General features: G+C 44.2%; 1 protein-coding gene across 3 annotated transcripts in view; it reads right to left on the bottom strand.

Annotated features, from left to right (window-relative positions):
- Positions 1–15,368: 15,368 nt before the first annotated feature.
- The window catches only part of LOC115095801, a 124,407-nt gene continuing 122,068 nt past the window's right edge, over positions 15,369–17,707 (bottom strand). For 2 of the 3 annotated variants that reach the window (XM_029610099.1, XM_029610081.1), the window contains exon 9: positions 15,369–16,198. In XM_029610099.1, the coding sequence (XP_029465959.1) occupies positions 16,103–16,198 (96 nt within the window). In that variant the 3' untranslated portion in view covers positions 15,369–16,102. The remainder of the gene's footprint in view (positions 16,199–17,707) is intronic. The other variant, XM_029610091.1, reaches the window with a different exon arrangement.

The raw sequence follows: 17,707 nt of genomic DNA, 5'->3' as shown, positions 1-17,707 counted from the left end.
GTTTCAGGTTTGCTGGTGGTGTAGTTGTGTCTTTCTTTGTCCCCCCCGAACACTTTTTCTCGGGCTGTTTAACATATGTCTCTTTCTCTCTCTCCCTCTATAACCCAAGAGTTCTCTGCCCCATAGGCTCCTTTGCTCCCCTTCCCCAAAACATCTGCCCTAACTTCTCACTACACTCAAGTCATAATGTCCTTCCTCTGCTGCCCTAGCATGATGCGGTGGCCGAAAGACATTGCACCCAGGGCGATGGCTGCCCATCCGGTGCTTCCATTTTCAAAGTGCTGTACTACTCTGCATCCCTATGTGGATGAAACACATTATTTGAGACCAATCATACGTTTATTTGTGTATACAGAAATACGATCGATTGACAATTTATTGATAGGCTCCAATCCCAGGGGCAGCAGAGCCAGGTCAGACGAGTTACAAGCCCTCGGGGAGGGAAGACACAGCTGCAGCTGTGAGGACGCTTATTAACATATGAATATTTGTTCTGCCCGGGGATAAACCAATGATAATAACAGGGAAAATGACAGCAGATAAGGACCAGAAGGATCATCTAGACAGCCTATTGTCGATGTAATACCTCAACCTCAAGGATTCTCTGTAGTGTGCTTGTCCCAAGGTTCAACGAATTCTGCTACTGTTTTTCTTTCCCTCACCATCAATGGCTTTTCCACGTATCCATCACCTTTCCCATGAAAAAAAAAAATGTTGTCCAGCGTTGAACTTGCTACTGCATCCTTTTGAGCCACTTTTATCAGGGCCTCTTGTGCTAGTAACATAGCAAATGATGTCAAATAAAGACCAAAACGGTCCATACAGTCTGCCCAGTTAAGATGCATGCACTTTAGGTAGATGTACATTATACATTTCCATATGCATCAGTTCCCTCCTCTCTCTTGTCTTTTACCTGACTTCTCAAGCCTTTGCCTACCACTGCCCTCCCTATCTGCCCTCAGCATGCCTAAGATCCGTTACAGTGATGGCCTCCGCCATCTCCATTGTTAGGCCATTTCAGGTCTTGCCATCTAAGTTTGATTCTTAAAAGACCAATACTTAAGCTATCACCAGGTTTTGTAATAATCTCCACCAGTTACCAAAGTTCACGAGGCTGTTTACAAAAAAAAAAAAAAAAATCTGGCCTCTTCTTCCGCACTGAAGTTTGGATTTTAAGCATGGTCTCTCTATGCAGGTCGCTCAGGCCCTCTTGGAAACCCATTGCTGCTTTTGGGCTGTAACTGCTGTTCCGTACAGGTTAATATAGAAACAGTGACAGCAGAAAAAGATCATATGGCCTTTCTAGTCTGCCCCTCCGCACCAACTACTCAGCCCTACAATCCGCACCGTTCCCTCAAAGATCATCTTTGCTTGTCCTATGGGGAGATACCTGTTCCGGAAACGGTTTTCAAGAGTGATGACTCAGATAAACTGAACCAAATTATGATGAACCTAGAAGATGAGGTAGGCCAGATTGACAAACTGAAGCGTAGTAAATCCCGGATAGTATACAGCCCAGGGTTCTGAAAGAACTAAAAAATGAAATTTCAGACCTATTAGTACAAATTTGTAACCTACCATTAAAATTGTCCATTGTACCTGAAGACTGGAGGATGGCCAATGTAACTCCGATATTTAAAAAGGGCTCCAGGGGAGATCCAGGAAATTATAGACCGGTGAGCCTGACTTCAGTGCTGGGAAAAATCGTGGAAACTGTTATAAAGAATAAAATCCCAGAACATTTAGATAGACATGGTTTGATGGGACACAGACAGCATGGATTTACCCAAGGGAAGTCTTGCCTCACTAATCTCCTACATTTTTATGAAGGGGTTAATAAACATGTGGACAAAGATGAACTAGTAGATGTAGTGTATTTGGTTTTTTAGAATGTGTTCGACAAAGTCCTGAATGAGAGACTTCTAGGAAAACTAAAAAGTCATGGGATAGCAGGCGATGTCCTTTTGTGGATTGCAGACTGGTTAAAAGACAGGAAACAGAGTAGAATTAAATGGTCTGTTTTCACAGTGGAAAAAAGTAAACAGTGAACTGCCTCAGGGATCTGTACTAGGAACGGTGCTTTTTAATATATTTATAAATGATCTGGAAAGGGGCACGATGAATGAGATGTTTAAATTGGCGAATGACACAAGATTTTGCAGAGTAGTTAAATCACAAGCAGATTGTGATAAATTGCAGGAGGACCTTGTGAGGCTGGAAGATTGGGCATCCAAATGGCAGATGAAATTTAATGTGGATAAGTGCAAGGTGATGCATATAGGGAAAATAACCCTTGCTGGGGTTACAAAATGTTAGGTTCCACAATAGGAATTATCACCCAGGAAGAGATCTAGGTGTCATAGTGGATAACACACTGAAATCGTCAGTGCAGTGTGCTGCGGCAGTCAAAAAAGCAAACAGAATGTTGGGAATTATTAGAAAGGGATTGGTGAATAAAATGGAAAATGTCATAATGCCTCTGTATCGCTCCATGGTGAGACCGCACCTTGAATACTGTGTACAATTCTGGTCGCCGCATCTCAAAAAAGATATAGTTGCAACGGAGAAGGTACAGAGAAGGGCTACCAAAATGATAAAGGGGATGGAGAAAGGCTAAAGAGGTTAGGGCTGTTCAACTTGGAGAAAAGGTAGCTGAGGGGGGATATGATAGAGGACTACAAAATCATGAAAGGACTTGAATGGGAAAAATGTGAATCGGTTATTTACTCTTTCGGATAATACAAGGACTAGAGCACTCCATGAAGTTAGCAAGTAGCACATTTAAAAAACAAATCGAAGAAAATTCTTTTTCACTCAACTCATAATTAAGCTCTGGAATTCATTGCCAGAGGATGTGGTTACGGCAGTTAGTGCAGCTGGGTTTAAAAAAGGTTTGGATAACTTCCTAGAGCAGAAGTCTATAAACTTCTATGAATCAATAAGGATTAATAGCTTGGGATCTATTCAATATTTGGGTACTTGCCAGGTACTTGTAACCTGGATTGGCCACTGTTGGACACAGGATACTGGGATTGATGGACCCTTAGTCTGACCCAGAATGACATATGTTATGTTATGTTAAATTCACATACCGTTTTTGCCTCCACTGGGAGGCCGTTCCATGCATCCGTCACCCTCTCTGTAAAGAAATGTTTCCTTAGATTACTCCTGAGTCTAGTCCCTTTCACCCTCACCTCTCATTCTAGAGCCTCCTTTCTGTTCACTTCCTGTGCATGGAAACCTTTGAGGTATTTAAATGTCTCTATCATATCTCCCCCATCCTGCCTTTCCTCTAGGGTGTACATGTTTAGATCGTTTACAGTGAAGACCAGTGACCCTTTTAGGAGCCATCCTCGGGACCGACTCCAGCCAGTTTATATCCTTTTATATCCAGAATTGTACACAGTTTTCCAAATGAGGGCTCACCAGGGACCTGTACAGGGGCAATATCACCTCCCTTTTTCTGCTGACCATTCCTCTCCCTATGCAGCCAAGCCTCTTTCTGGCTTTTAGCCACCTGCTTCGCCACCTTAAGATCGTCAGATAGGATCACCCCCAGATCCGGGTCTTCCTTTGTACTTGGAAGGGACTTCACCCCCTATACTGCAACTGCTCCCAGATGCATGTATTTTTTTAGAATTAAATCTTGACTGCCCAAACCCTAGACCATTCGTTGAGCTTCATTAGATCCTTCCTCAGTTCCCCCCCCCCCCCCCATGCTTTTTCTGAATTCCGTTCCTGTTCTTATCTCCACCATTTCCTCCAGGAGACATTACAGGCGTTCGCTGCCCTTTCCTATGACAAATAATTCCTGATATTCTTTCCGGAATCCGTTTCCTTGGAGCTTCATGCCATGACCCCTAGTTCTACAACTTCCTTTCCACCGTAGAAGGTTTACGCCTTGTGCGTTAATACCTGTCAGGTTATTTAAATGTCTGTGTCATGTTCCTGCCCCCTCCCCCTCCCCCCTCATTTCTAGGGTATACACACACAGGAACATAAGACGTTTCCATACTGGGTCAGACAGAGGGTCCATCAAGCCCAGCATCCCGTATACATATTAAGGTCCTTCAGTCTCATCTCAACTGGGCGCTTCACATGAGATCTTTGAATTGCTTTTTAATCATCTTGCACTCTGAACTTAAAATTAAGGTTCATTTTAAAATTTACGCAGATGATATACAGGTTTTCGTTCCTCACAAATCCTCATGGGCTGATACCCTTTCCCTGATCCAGATTTACACCAAAACTATAGAACAATGGCTCGCTCACAGCAGGTTAAAACTACACGCAGAAAAACCCTGAAATCTTATTTCTAAGTGTTATTGAAAATCCTACCAACAGTCCGCCATCTCACATTACGACAGGAAACGAGAAGATCCTAATTAAAAAAGTGGCTCGTAACTTAGGAATCCTATTGGACACAAACTTATCATTAACTCAGCACAACTCTAAAACCGTAAAAAACTCATTTTTGAAATGACATGTTCCGAAACGGCTGCGGCCGTTACTGTTTCTCTCCGATTTCCAAACAGTGCTTCAATCTCTAATTTTCTCGGGTTTAGACTACTGCAGAGGTCTATATTTAGGTCTACCTGACTCCACGATTAAACCTTTGCAATTGCTCCAAAACGCAGCAGCCCATGTACTAACTGGTTCATCAATGAAGCAACATATCACCCCTATCTTATATAAATTACACTGGTTACCAATCAAATATAGAATTAAATATAAAATATTAATCATTGTTACATGCTCTCCTAAATAACCAGGATTCCATATGGTTGTGCACCTCCTTGCGCCTTTATAAACCAACGAGAAACCTTAGATCCATCAGTAAGAACCTGCTTGAAGTTCCCACAGTACGAATAGCCAGATTGAATATAACGAGAGAAAGGGCTTTTTCTGTAGCAGGTCCCATATTATGGAACTCGCTTCCAAATGCTTTGAGAGAAATTTCCAACAGCAAAGAATTTAAAAAGTCACTAAAAACACATCTTTTTAAAGAAGCATTTGCAGTTATTGACCACTAAAAATCCTGCCAATCAGAGAAGGCTTATATGTCTGTAAAATCCCTCTTTTAGGTTTTTTTGGTTCTTCGTTTTCTCTCTGTTCTTGGTTTTTATAAAGCATAGTAGGGAGTTTTTAGTTTTATGATTTATTAAGATGTTAGAGAAGTATAGGGATTAAAAAGTAAATTGTATTTTTCTCTAAACTTTTATTTATGATTTATTATGTTTACTTTTGATTTTTTAGATGTTTATTTATGCTTATGCAATTTTATTTTTACCATATTTTATGTTATTATTTAATTTTAATTACTTTTGTAAACCGTTTTGGTCAATTACATATTGTTAAGACGGTATAGAAATATTTTAAATAAATAAATGAATAAATTAAACATGCAGGAAGGGTGTTTTTCAAAGAATGGAAAAGTCAGTGAGCATTTTTTACCCGCACACTTTCCACGGGTTCTCAAAGTGAAAGTGCACACATATCGAAAATTAGCTGCCAGGTTACGCCCAAACCCCACGCACGGTTACGCGCCTGCTACTGGCAGGGCCTACATTGTGCGAGTGGATTTAAAAGCGTGCACATGAATCCGACTCCACTCCAGCTTCGTTCCCACCTCCCACCGGAACCCTTCTTTTTGAGCACATAAAATCATGTGCGAACTTGAATTACGTGCATCCTTTTTATGTGCAAGGACTGGCAAATTTTATAGCAAGCCATTTATACGCATAAAACCTGGTCTCATGCACGTACCTGGCTTTGAAAGTCAGGTCCATCGTGTCCATGAAACACTTGCAAGTGTCTCAGCGATTTAAAATGTTTATGTAGGCTGAGTCTTTTGAAATGCAGTAATTGGTACTCTTTTTCTATTGTAGCGAGTCTTTGTCCCAATTATTTTTTATGTCTTTGTCCTTTTGTGGGAAACCTTTTCCACCAACACTTTCACACTATCACTTGTGGAATTACTGAGCCCCAGCAATAATCTCCCTGTCCTTGACATGAACTCCATTTGCCCCCACCACCCTCTGGTGCCCGTCACTCAAGCATCCTGAGGTCCAAACCCCAGGCTGCTCGGTTTGTGTAGGAGCCTCCTGTGGGGGGCAATGTCAGAAGCCTTATATTCCAATCCAGGTACACGGCATGCGCTGCTCTCCCCCCCGTCCAGTGATGTTCCCAGAGACGGCTGCGAGTGCTGCTCTTGTGAGGGATCAAAGAGAACCTCAGGCAACAACTTTGGAAGATGCTGGTTCATCCTCTCTTTGTGGGCATGAGAAGGACCCGAGGAACTGTGTGGGGCTGGTGACGGGAGGCCTTGTGAATTATGCATTCCAGATGAAAAGGAGAGAGACAAATCGTGAAAGGTTTTCTCACATTTCGACATTTAAAACAAGGGTGCGAGCGCATACGCTGGAATTTGAAATCGTGCACGCAGTTGCGCATGTATGATTTACAATCTGCCTACTGCGCGTAAATATGCTCCTAATTTTAAGCTGTCACTCGAGTACACGTACTTCGCGTATCTTCCTTAGGACTTGGTCGACTTTAATGCATGCGCGTAAGTGGATTTTAAAAAACGCTCGCACGAGGGACATTCCCAGTTTTACCAAGCTGTCCACCAGTTTGCCCAGTCTATCTCGAGGTCATCAGGACCCCTCTGGCTCTTCACTCCCCCCAGTTGGCCCGGACCCCTCACCTTATCGTGTTAGGCCTAAAACGCGATTTCTGCAGACTTACACCTCTTCGGGAGCAGTGGTAAATATACACGGCTAACCAAGGCGCTGCGTGCCGAGTCCTCCGGTTTTAAAACATGAATTGACGTACATAACTGTTGGCCCCACCTTGGAACACCCATGTCCCGGCCCCCCCTTCTTTTAGCTCGTGCCCGCGTATATACGTGCATCATTAGCAGCTTTTAAAATCCTTGTTGCTCACACGCAGCCCACATACTCGCGTAGCAAGCAACGCTTTTAAAATTTGGCCCTTGGTGTCTATAGGAGACCTGTTTAGTACATGGGGTCCTAAGTAGCTCATAAATGGGCCGATACAGTAAAATGCCCGGGAGAGCCGGCAAGTGCCGGCTCTCCCGACGCGCGCCCAGGCCACTCTCCTGGGCACGTGATTCACTAAGGAAAGGTATGCAAATGAGGGCCCGCGGTAAAAAGAGGCGCAAGGGACACTAGCTCATCCCTAGTGCCTCCTTTTTGACAGAAGCGGCGGCTGTCAGCGGGTCTGACAGCCAACGCTTAATTTTATCAGTGTTGGTTGTCGAACCCGCCGACAGCCACGGGTTCGGAAAACGGACACCGGCTAAATTGAGCATCCGTCTTCCAACCCGCGGGCCGCGGGAAGATTTTTTTTTTTTTTTAAGATTTAATTTTTTTATTTTTGGGGCCTCCGACTATGATATTAAGTCGGAGGGTGTACAGAAAAGCAGTTTTTTCTGCTTTTCTGTACACTTTCCTGATGCAGGCCGAAATTAACTCTTGCCTTGGCTGCACATTTTACTTTCTGGATCGTGCGGGACTAATTAATAGACTCATCAACATGCATTTGCATGTTGCGGGCGCTATTAGTTTCGGGGGGGTTGGCCGCGCATTTTCCATGCGCTATTACCCCTTACTGTATAAGGGGTAAAAATAGCGTGTCGAAAACGCACGTCCAAACGGGGGCCAACAATGCGCTCGGCCTGAGCGCACTTTACTGTATCGGCCCGAAAGAAAATTAATTTTCTGACATCTCCTTTTGTCTAGTTTATCTGTTTTGGCTAGATTGTAAGCTCCCCAGAGTAAGGGGGTTACCTCTTCTAGCACTGAGCCTGGCTAGTACCACAATAGAAATACTAGGAATTTGTAGTAAGAAAACCTTTCTCGGCACAGGAGAAACATTAAAAGTTGAACACCTCCACCATTAGAATGCATTAGGAGGAGGTCTGGGAGCTGGGAAAATGACCCTCCCCCAGCCAAATTCCAGGAGCCTTTCTACTCCCAGTTTGCTCCTTGTTCCTAGGGCATAGTGAAAAGAGGATAGGGGGAGTGGGGGGATAACCCAGGCTGAGAGAGAGGGAGAGAAAGAAGGCAAGGAAGGGAGGTCTGGGCAGAGAGACAGTGACCGAGCTCCTTGCCTCAGCTTCAAGCTATAGACAGGGCCCGTTCTGGGCTGCTGCTTCCTCAGCCCATTCTCTGCTTTCTCTATATTTGGACATGGAGTGCCAAGGATTTTTTTCAAGTGCAATCAGCACTTTTGCTCATTACAGTGCTTTCACTTACCAGGAGAGGTCCAGGAGCTTTTAAATCTACAGAGCCAGCTGTACCCTTTGGTGACCAGAGGTAGGGATGGAAAGATACTCATCCACAGAGATGAGAGAGGGGGAGAGGAGAGATGGAGAAACAGATATTAAACATGTACAGGGAAGGGCAAGAAGAGACACACACACACACACAGACACAGAGGAGCCATGGGGTGGGGAGGATTGAAAAGACAGATCAAGCATGTATAGGGGAAAGCCAGAAAGAGACACACAAAGGGAGACAGAGAGACACAAGTTGGACATCAAGAGACACAGAAAGGGGAGAGGTGAAGAGAGAGACATCACACACACAGACCAATGCAGTAAGACGCGCGCTCAAAACGGGCAATTGTATTGAGCGTCCGTTATCCTTATATGTGCGCAACCACATCCCCTGGGCGCCCCATGCAGTATTTAAATGAGAGGGAAGTCGGGGCAGCGTAAAAAAAGGGCGTGCTAAGGGAGAATTGTGTGTCTGCAGTGCTCAGGTTATTGCATCGGGTGCCCACCCACACGTGCAACGGGCGCTCAATACGAGCATCCGTTTTGATCCGGCTTCTTTTTTATCTTGCTGAGGGTGCTGGTGTATTATATTAGGTGTCCAAATTGTGTGGCCATAAGAAAAGTGGATCGAGTCAATATATATTTATTTTTCTGCACCGCAAGCAGTAAATTCAAGAGCTCCAGCGATACTGAGGAGGACACACTTATCACAACACAGAGGACCATTTTTTTTAAATGTTTCTCATGAGCCCTTGACTGCAAGTTAGCTTTACTCCACCTCTGGGGCTGGAGTTAAATTCCCAGCTTTAAAAAGTGTGTGTTGGGTGCCCAGGCTTTGGGTGCACTTTCCTGCATCAGGTGGTAATAGCTAATAGCCTTAAGCACATGGAATTTAAATGCGGTAGGCACTAGTTGGGATGAGTTTTTTTAGCATGCGCATTATGGACACCCTAATCCCCTTATTGCACTGGACGCTAGTCAGGCGTGCCCAAAACACACGTCCAACCATGAATAAACCTTTGCACTGGGCTAGGCGCACTTTATTGCATCGGCCTGTCTGGCTGGGAAGAGCCGTACACACCCACACAGAAGAGGCAGAAAGAGAGAGACAAAGACGCTAAAGATGCAGAAAGGTTCAGAGAAGCTAACACAAGCAGGCCGATGCAGTACTGTGCGCTCAGGCTAGCACACAGGTTAACCTGCGGCTGGATGTGCGTTCATAACCCCTGATGCAATAAGGTGATCAGCACGTCCAAACCAGCATGTAGCTAATAGCGCTCATAATATATAAACGCTATGTTGATAAGACTATTAGCTAGTACCGCCTTATGTAAAAAATAACCGGGCGTTTGACGTGCCAGCCCCGGAGATGGCATTAAGTCTTGAGGAGCCCCAAAGGTTTAACAAAAAAGCAGAAAATACTGTTTTTCTGTGCTTCCTCTGACTTAATGTGGCAATACTGTCAGAGGAACCATAGAATGCAGCAATGCAAAAAAAAAAAAAAAGACTTTTCGGCGGTTAGGTTAGAAAAATGGACGCTCAATTTACGTAAAATTGAGCATTAATTTTTCTGATCCACACTGAGCCACTTCGCCTGGGCGCCTGATGTCAAGGAGGTGCTAGGGACACACAATTTCCCCTAGCGCATCCTTTTTAATGCAGTGGCTCCTAAGCCCACTGCATCGCGCTCCCAAAGAGAGGTGGATGGGCAGGGGTTAGGAAAGCGGGCGCTCAGTCATGAGCGGCTGTTTTTCCCGGACAGATACTGCATCGGCCCGATAGAACTCTCTCTGGTGGAGGACACACGTAGAAAGATGCAAGGGTAGAAGAGAGAGAGAGAGCCAAACAGAGAGAAAATGAATAGAAAGAACTGAAATGAATCCTTGGAAACCCGGGCAGTATCAGGGAGAAAGGGAGTCAGAAATGAACACCAGGGATGAAAAGTAGTCAGAGAAAAAAGGGAGTGGAAAAGAGAGGCAGAAGAGTGCAAAAAGATAGACCGTTGACAAGAGAAAGTTGAATGACTTTCATCACCAAGGATTATTTCCTATTCTATGCAAAGACCAGGTGTTTTATGTATTTAACAACCAATTTAGAAGAAACTGAGAGGCCAAATGAATGAAATCCTGCCAGCCTCAGAATCTGTAAAGGGAAACTCATACGACACCCTCCCCAGGGGACACTGGCAGTCTTCCTGCCCCAAAAAGAACCAATGCCCCTGCGCTGGAAGATGCATAAGGAAGTCAAAGTGTAGCGGAACATGTGCCATATAGGGCACCACAGTTACAAGGCTGTGTTTGCACAACAGGCAGATCCAGTCCTGTTCTCTCTGTGACTTAGTCATAATCCCCGGCTCTGTCACTGGCTCTGTATGTGCGCGCGCGCGCGCGTGTGAAACTTTGTGGGAGTCACTTTACTTTCCTGTGCCTAATTTTGCCAAGATCCCTTAGAAAAGCAAAGACAGTAATGTTAGACTAGTCTCCAGCAGAAGTCATTGTTTCACTATGCCTAAAAACACTGTCTCTTTCTCTGGTCCTTCCCTATTCTTTGATGTCTGTATCTCCAGCTTCTCTCTCTCTCTTTCCTGTCCTATAAATTTCCACAATCTTTTCAGATGTCAGATGGGGAGAGAGGCGGAGAGGGTTGTGTGTATTGTGATGGAGAAAGCATGCTTTGGAAGAGTCCCCAAGGGGACAGAGGAGAAGCCTGGGGATCTCCCATCCTGTGTGTGCTGAGACTTTCAGGTTTTTGGTGATTATCTTTTCTTTTATTTGCCTGTGTTTTATTGTGGGATTTTTTTTTGTTTTGGTTTCGTATGTATTCAGATTATGTATGTGCCTCTAGCTATTGTCATAAGAAACTAAAGTAAAGGTGATACCTGTTCATCACTCTCACTGCTGAGAATCATTATTTTTTTTTTGTCTGAAAACTGCCACGTGGAAGTTGATCGCAAAGCTCAGACAGTGTCATTTACTGCATGCTGATCATTAAGATCTCCATGAGCTGGCAGTGCCAAGCAAACTGAGCAGCCGATAATATTTATTAATAATACCACACGCACACAGATAGAACCCCTAGTTACATCTCCGTGATGTGCCAAAATCCTGCCAGGCAGGAGTTTTAAACCTAGGTCTCCCACGCCTGGGAGTTTATAGCCGAATTACGGGATTGAGCCAGCCAAACAGGAATTTAATATTGATATTTCACAGCACAAGCTGTTCACACCTCTTGAAGCAGGAAATCATGCACCGAGAAAAAAAAACAACGATCCAGGTGCCCATGCAAACATGCCTCCTGGTACTCACAGGAGTTGGTAACTCAGACGAAGTTGCTTAGGAAAGCTGAGAGAAAGTGGAGGAAATATCCTGACGATCCATCTAAAGAACAGGCTGCCCGGTTGCTGCGGCAGTATAGAATTAGCTGTCAAAAGGCAAAACGTTATCATATTTCTGTTACATTGGAGAACTCTATTAATTGCCCTCTTGAGTTATTTTCCACTGTTAAGAGCTTAACATCTATCTAAGCCAATGTTGCACACCCAGAATTTCTCAAGCTGTGCTAAATTGACGGGCTTTCTTGAGAACAAAATTTATCAAATTCTAACACAGCTTTTTTCCAGTTAGTAACACTTCTACCAATGCGTCACAAGTAGAATTAGGAGAGAAATGGTCTAACTTTAGACAGGTTTCTCTAAGATACAGTACCTGAATGTAATCTGCTTTGAAGCAGCTAAAAGGCAGAATATGTCTAATAAATAAATAAGATAAATGAAGCTGAAGTCAACTTGTTCCCAGCGAGATCTGTATCCTTTCTCTGTTGTAAAGGGGTTGAAAGATGTCAGAAGGTGTCATAAGTCCCTGGCTGAGAGGTTTGGGCGCCTGAGTCATTGAAAATGGCTGCCCTGAGGCCTAGACGAAGGCATTCAGCTCTCCCATTGCTGGAGCTATCAAGTTATCGACCAGTTTCAAATCTTGCTCCCTTGTGCTACGGTTCTTGGAAGAACGTGTGTTGTCACAGCTGGACGAATTCCTTGAGGTGCACGCTGTTCTTGATGAGCAGCCAATCTGTGGATTCAGAAAGGCCCGTAGCACGAAGACGCTGTCATTGTTCGTTGTTGGGCTCCCTTTGCTGCAAACTGGAACGCGGTGAATCTGGCCTTCTTGTTCGGCCAGACATTTTGGCAGCGTTTGACACTGGAGGTCATGTGCTGTTGGTCACTTGTCTGCGCCGGGCTGGAGTAGGTGGAGCTGGGCTATTTTGATTCATTTCCTTTTTCCAGTGCAGATGGGCGATTCTTTTTCTACATGGCGAGCTCTAGAATCTGGAGTGTCACAAGGCTCGGCGCACTCTTCAATATTTACATGCACCCATTAGGGAAAGTATTAAGATCACTGGGAGTTATTTATTTTAGTTATGCTGACATTATCCAGCTGTATAAGCCTTGTGACAATGGAGGCACCTTTCCTGTGGTTTTTAAAAAAAAATATTTGGGAATTGTTAACAGCTGGCTGACAAATAAGTTGGTTTTGCAACAGACAGGGAAAAATGTCCCCAAGGACTGGCTTGACACCCTTCTTTTATGAAGGTGTCTCATTGTTGATCTTATCAGAAGCAAGAAATTTGGGTATCACCTTGTACTCTTAAATTGTCTTTGAACACACAAAACCCCCCAGCTTTTTAAAAGTTGCAATTGTTGATCCCTTTAAAATTTTTTGCTTGTCAGGAACCTTTTTAGATTAGTTTTGCAGGCACTAATTTGCTGACACTTGGATTACCGTTAACAGCTTTTTTTGTGGGACTTCCTAGCATGCAGCCGCTAGATTATTAAGTGGGAGTAGAACATGTTGCTGGGTTTTTCTCCTGTGCTGCGTGATTTTCACTGCCTTCCATTAAAGTGAAGAGCCCAGTTCTGGTCACAATGCATACATTGCTGTGTTCTTTAATAAATAGGTTGCAATGGGATGTTCCTGTGCACGGGCTTAGTTCCTTGGAGGCAAGATTGTTATCCATACTAGCGACACAAGCTTACAGGCTGCATCACACTCAAGCAAGAGCATGCTCTCCTGTGCGTCCCAGAATTCAGGGATGAACAAGATACAGAAAATGTTTAGAACGAAAGTAAAAGCAATAATTTTTTAAAGATGCTTTTAAGTTACTGTTGGGATGTTTTATCATTAGGTTGTTATCTTAAGGTGTCTTTAAGTTTTGCCATGTGTATGTTTTAATGTACTTTAATTATGAATGTAACCCTGACGTAATCCACACCGAACAATAATTTGGAGGCTGCAGAATATAAATCATTTTAAATAAATAAAACCAGATCAAGTTTAGCTGGCGGCAGCAGCAACAGAGTGAAAATGGCTCATAGGGCAAGCAGGAAGCAGGAAGAGAGCCAGAAAATGTGGAGGCCAGCTTCACCCGGGGGAAATGACCAAGCACAGGCAAGAATGGTCTGCAAACTGATAAAGGTACAGGGTGACTGGGCACTCGGAGAGCTTTGCTGCCACACCAGCAGTTCCTCCAAGGCAATGTTTCTTTTTACTAGATGGAGGCACAGAGGGAGAGTTACTGCTGTTATCACTACTATGTATTTGTTTTCTCCTTTCATTTTAACCAGGTGCGAGGCAATTTTCAAAAGCTATTTACCTGGGGAAACTGTCTGAAAATTGCCCAGCCCTTACCTGGCTGGAAGTGCGGACCAACTTTGAGCTGGATATAAAGTAGGCGGGGCCAGGGGCATGTCTAGGTCAGGGGATGGAAATAACGCACAAGTAGATTACATTTTCAAATTTTGAGGAAACAACAGGTGCAGATCTCTGCTGGTGTCTCTTCTCAGGGCAAATGTCAAAAGGAATGGATGAGCATGTTTTCCATTTCAAAACCACTGCAGAACTCACAGGTACAGGGCAGCATCGCATCTCTGCAGGAAGATTTGTAAATTGCCCCCTTTATGTATTACTTTGGCAACATATGGTGTAGAAACTGCCAAGACAATAAAGAGGTGAGGATTAGAGCTGAGGCACAGGGAGATAAAGTGACTCCCCCAAGGACACACACAGAGAGTCAGTGACCGTGCCTGGGATTAGAGCTGAGTCAGAGGGAGATAAAGTGACTCCCCCAAGGACACACACAGAGAGTCAGTGACCGTGCCTGGGATTAGAGCTGAGTCAGAGGGAGATAAAGTGACTCCCCAAAGGACACACACAAGAGAGTCAGTGACCGAGCCGGGGATTAGAGCTGAGGCAGAGGGAGAAAAAGTGACTCCCCAAAGGACACACACACAGAGAGTCAGTGACCGAGCCGGGGATTAGAGCTGAGGCAGAGGGAGAAAAAGTGACTCCCCCAAGGACACACACACGAGAGTCAGTGACCGAGCCGGGGATTAGAGCTGAGGCACAGGGAGAAAAAGTGACTCCCCCAAGGACACACACAAGAGAGTCAGTGACCGAGCCGGGGATTAGAGCTGAGGCAGAGGGAGATAAAGTGACTCCCCCAAGGACACACACAAGAGAGTCAGTGACCGAGCTGGGGATTAGAGCTGAGGCAGAGGGAGAAAAAGTGACTCCCCCAAGGACACACACACACAGAGTCAGTGATCGAGCCGGGGATTAGAGCTGAGGCAGAGGGAGATAAAGTGACTCCCCCAAGGACACACACACAGAGAGTCAGTGGCAGAGCCGGGAATTAGAGCTGAGGCAGAGGGAGATAAAGTGACTCCCCCAAGGACACACACAAGAGAGTCAGTGACCGAGCCGGGGATTAGAGCTGAGGCACAGGGAGATAAAGTGACTCCCCAAAGGACACAGACAGAGAGTCAGTGACCAAGCCGGGGATTAGAGCTGAGGCAGAGGGAGATACAGCGGTTAGAGTTATAAGGATACTGCACAAGCAGTCAAGACTGGTACGGCAGGAGACAAGCACTTCTTATCACATATCTGAGCGAAAGAACAGACATGTTTGGGAGAATACCCTGCCAGGGCAAAATGCATCCCAGAACTTTACAATACATCATCGGTCAATAACAGCAACAATGTTTAAATGAAGACAATTACAGAAAATTACAGTGTGAAAATAAAATGCAATTCATTTTTTAATTTCTTTCACGGTGGAAATAAGGCAATAAGAAATAGGTACTGCAAAATGTTTCAGTCATAGTGTTCAGCTGCTGCACAAATTACTTTATTGTCCCTCTCCTACATTGCAGTCACTAACCACTGTCAAAAAAAGCTGTCACCAGCCACGATTTAATAAATTTCTCAAAACTAAAAAGCAAATGCACTTGTTACTTTTTCACTGGCTTGATTCTGATCTGAATGAAACTGAGGTGAATAAAAAAACAAAAAATCCCAAAAACAAATATAAAGAACTTAATGCAAGCGGCAGGGGGAGAAAATATCTGAGGGATTCCCCATTTTTAATAGCCTCTCCTTCCCTTTACAGCTCAAGTCAACCCAGGGTTCCCAGATCGTGGCTCCCTCCAGAACCCATCTGGTCACTAGGTGTCACCCTAGAGCGGTGGCAGATACATCCCGCTACCCCCAAAGGCTGAGAGCTAGGCCTGGCCTGGGACTGCCCCTCCACGCAGCTCTGCGCTGAAGCCAGCTGTGCGCCCTGTATTTGTTCTAAAATCTATTGTGGAACCTTTCCAGTTGCGCTTGACCGTACAAAAAAAAAATATATATATATTCTTGGCTCCTTCAGAAGATAAAAGAAGCTGATAGCTGGCTGAGTCTGTAACAGCCCTTTCTCCAGGAGGCGTCAGTCGCTGGACCAGAAGTGGAAGCAGGGGATGCGCATGGTTCAGCCCAGCTGGTCTGCTGCCCACCAGAAAAGCAGGATCCCCAGCGCTGCCACCAGACTTGTCCGCAGAAGTTCACGCAGAAAGCTCGACGGCTGCTGAAGACAAGAGACGAGAGGGTTAAAAATGCTGTCACAAAGCCACAGCGTATAGGATCCGCATCTAAGCCTGCCTCTGCAAGGTTCCAGTGGCTGTAGAAAACGGGATTTCTTTATGGGGCCAGGATACATTTTATTGGGTCACCCTAATAGTGATCTGAAGATGGAGGGGCACGAGGCCCTTGGTTCTTTCTATGCGTTCCTTAATGGGAATTCAGTTTAGGCATTTGCTGTGCTCTCGGTCAGCCCCGGCACTGTAATGCAGGCAAAGCACCAAAGGCAACTTTCAGGACTATGCAAAAAATATTTAAAACATTTTCCAGTTTTATGGTATGTTATTGTTATGTATAATTATGCTTTCTCTGCATTTTCTGTTGTGTTGAAATTCATTAGAATGAAAGGTTTGCTGGTATGTTTTTATTTTGCATAAGTATCTAGTTTCTGTATTTTTGAATTCTGCTGTAATTTGCCTTGGGCTTATTGTGAAAAGGCAGAATAATCAATGTGAAAATGAATATATTTATTTGTAGGCCGACTTTCTAAAATATACTCAAAGTGGAAATTACATAGACTTAACGTGTTCCGATTAGATTCAGCGGTTGTTAGATATCTGGATAAGTCATTTCTCCGGATATCTCTTAGCTGGTCAATTTGTGGACGGGCAAGGAGCAGATTGGGGTGCTGCTACTTAGCCAGATAAGTTGTCCGTCTAACTGGCGATATTCAGCCTTAGCTGGATAACTTATTCAGCTAAGTAAGACTTCTCAACAAGCAGGTTTAGCTGGATATTACTTATCTGGCTAAGTGGCGGCTTATTTGCGACATTCAGAGGCATGGCCCTTGTAACTTAGCCGGATAAGTTATATCCGGGTAAGTTATATCCAGCTAAGTTACATATCCGGGCAGATTTGAATATCGGGCCCAACATAAATAATAGTTATAAAGATTACAATCATAACAAGTGTATGGTGGCAGTCAAAAAAGCAAACAGAATGTTAGTAATTATTAGGAAAGGAAAGGAGAATAAAACAGCAAATGTCATAATGCATGTTTTGCTTCTTGGTGAGGCCACATCTGGAGTACTGCGAGCAGTTCCATTCGCTGCATCTCAAAAAGATATAGCTGAACTGGAAAAGGTACTGAGAAGGGCAACCAAAATGATAAAAGGGATGGAACAAAGGCTAAAGAGATTAGGACTCCTCAGCCTGGAGAAGAGAAGGCTGAGGGGGGATATGTTAGAGGTCTATAAAATAATGAGTGAAATAAAATGGATAAATGTAGATTGGTTATTTACGCTTTCAAAAAATACTAAGACTAGGGAACATGAAGTTATTAAGTAGCACATTCAAAACAAATCAGAGAACGTTCTCTTTCAGTCCACACAAAATTAAGCTCTGGAATTCATTTTTGGAGAATGTGGTTAAGGCAGTTAGCATACCCGGGTTTAAAAAAGGTTTGGACAAGTTCCTGGAAAAGAAGTCAATAAACTGTTATTAATCAAGTAAACTT

Source organism: Rhinatrema bivittatum, chromosome 1 (assembly GCF_901001135.1).
Source record: "Rhinatrema bivittatum chromosome 1, aRhiBiv1.1, whole genome shotgun sequence".
Taxonomy (NCBI): domain Eukaryota; kingdom Metazoa; phylum Chordata; class Amphibia; order Gymnophiona; family Rhinatrematidae; genus Rhinatrema; species Rhinatrema bivittatum.
Note: the sequence above shows the minus strand (reverse complement) of the source record. Positions and strands in the feature narration are given on the sequence as shown.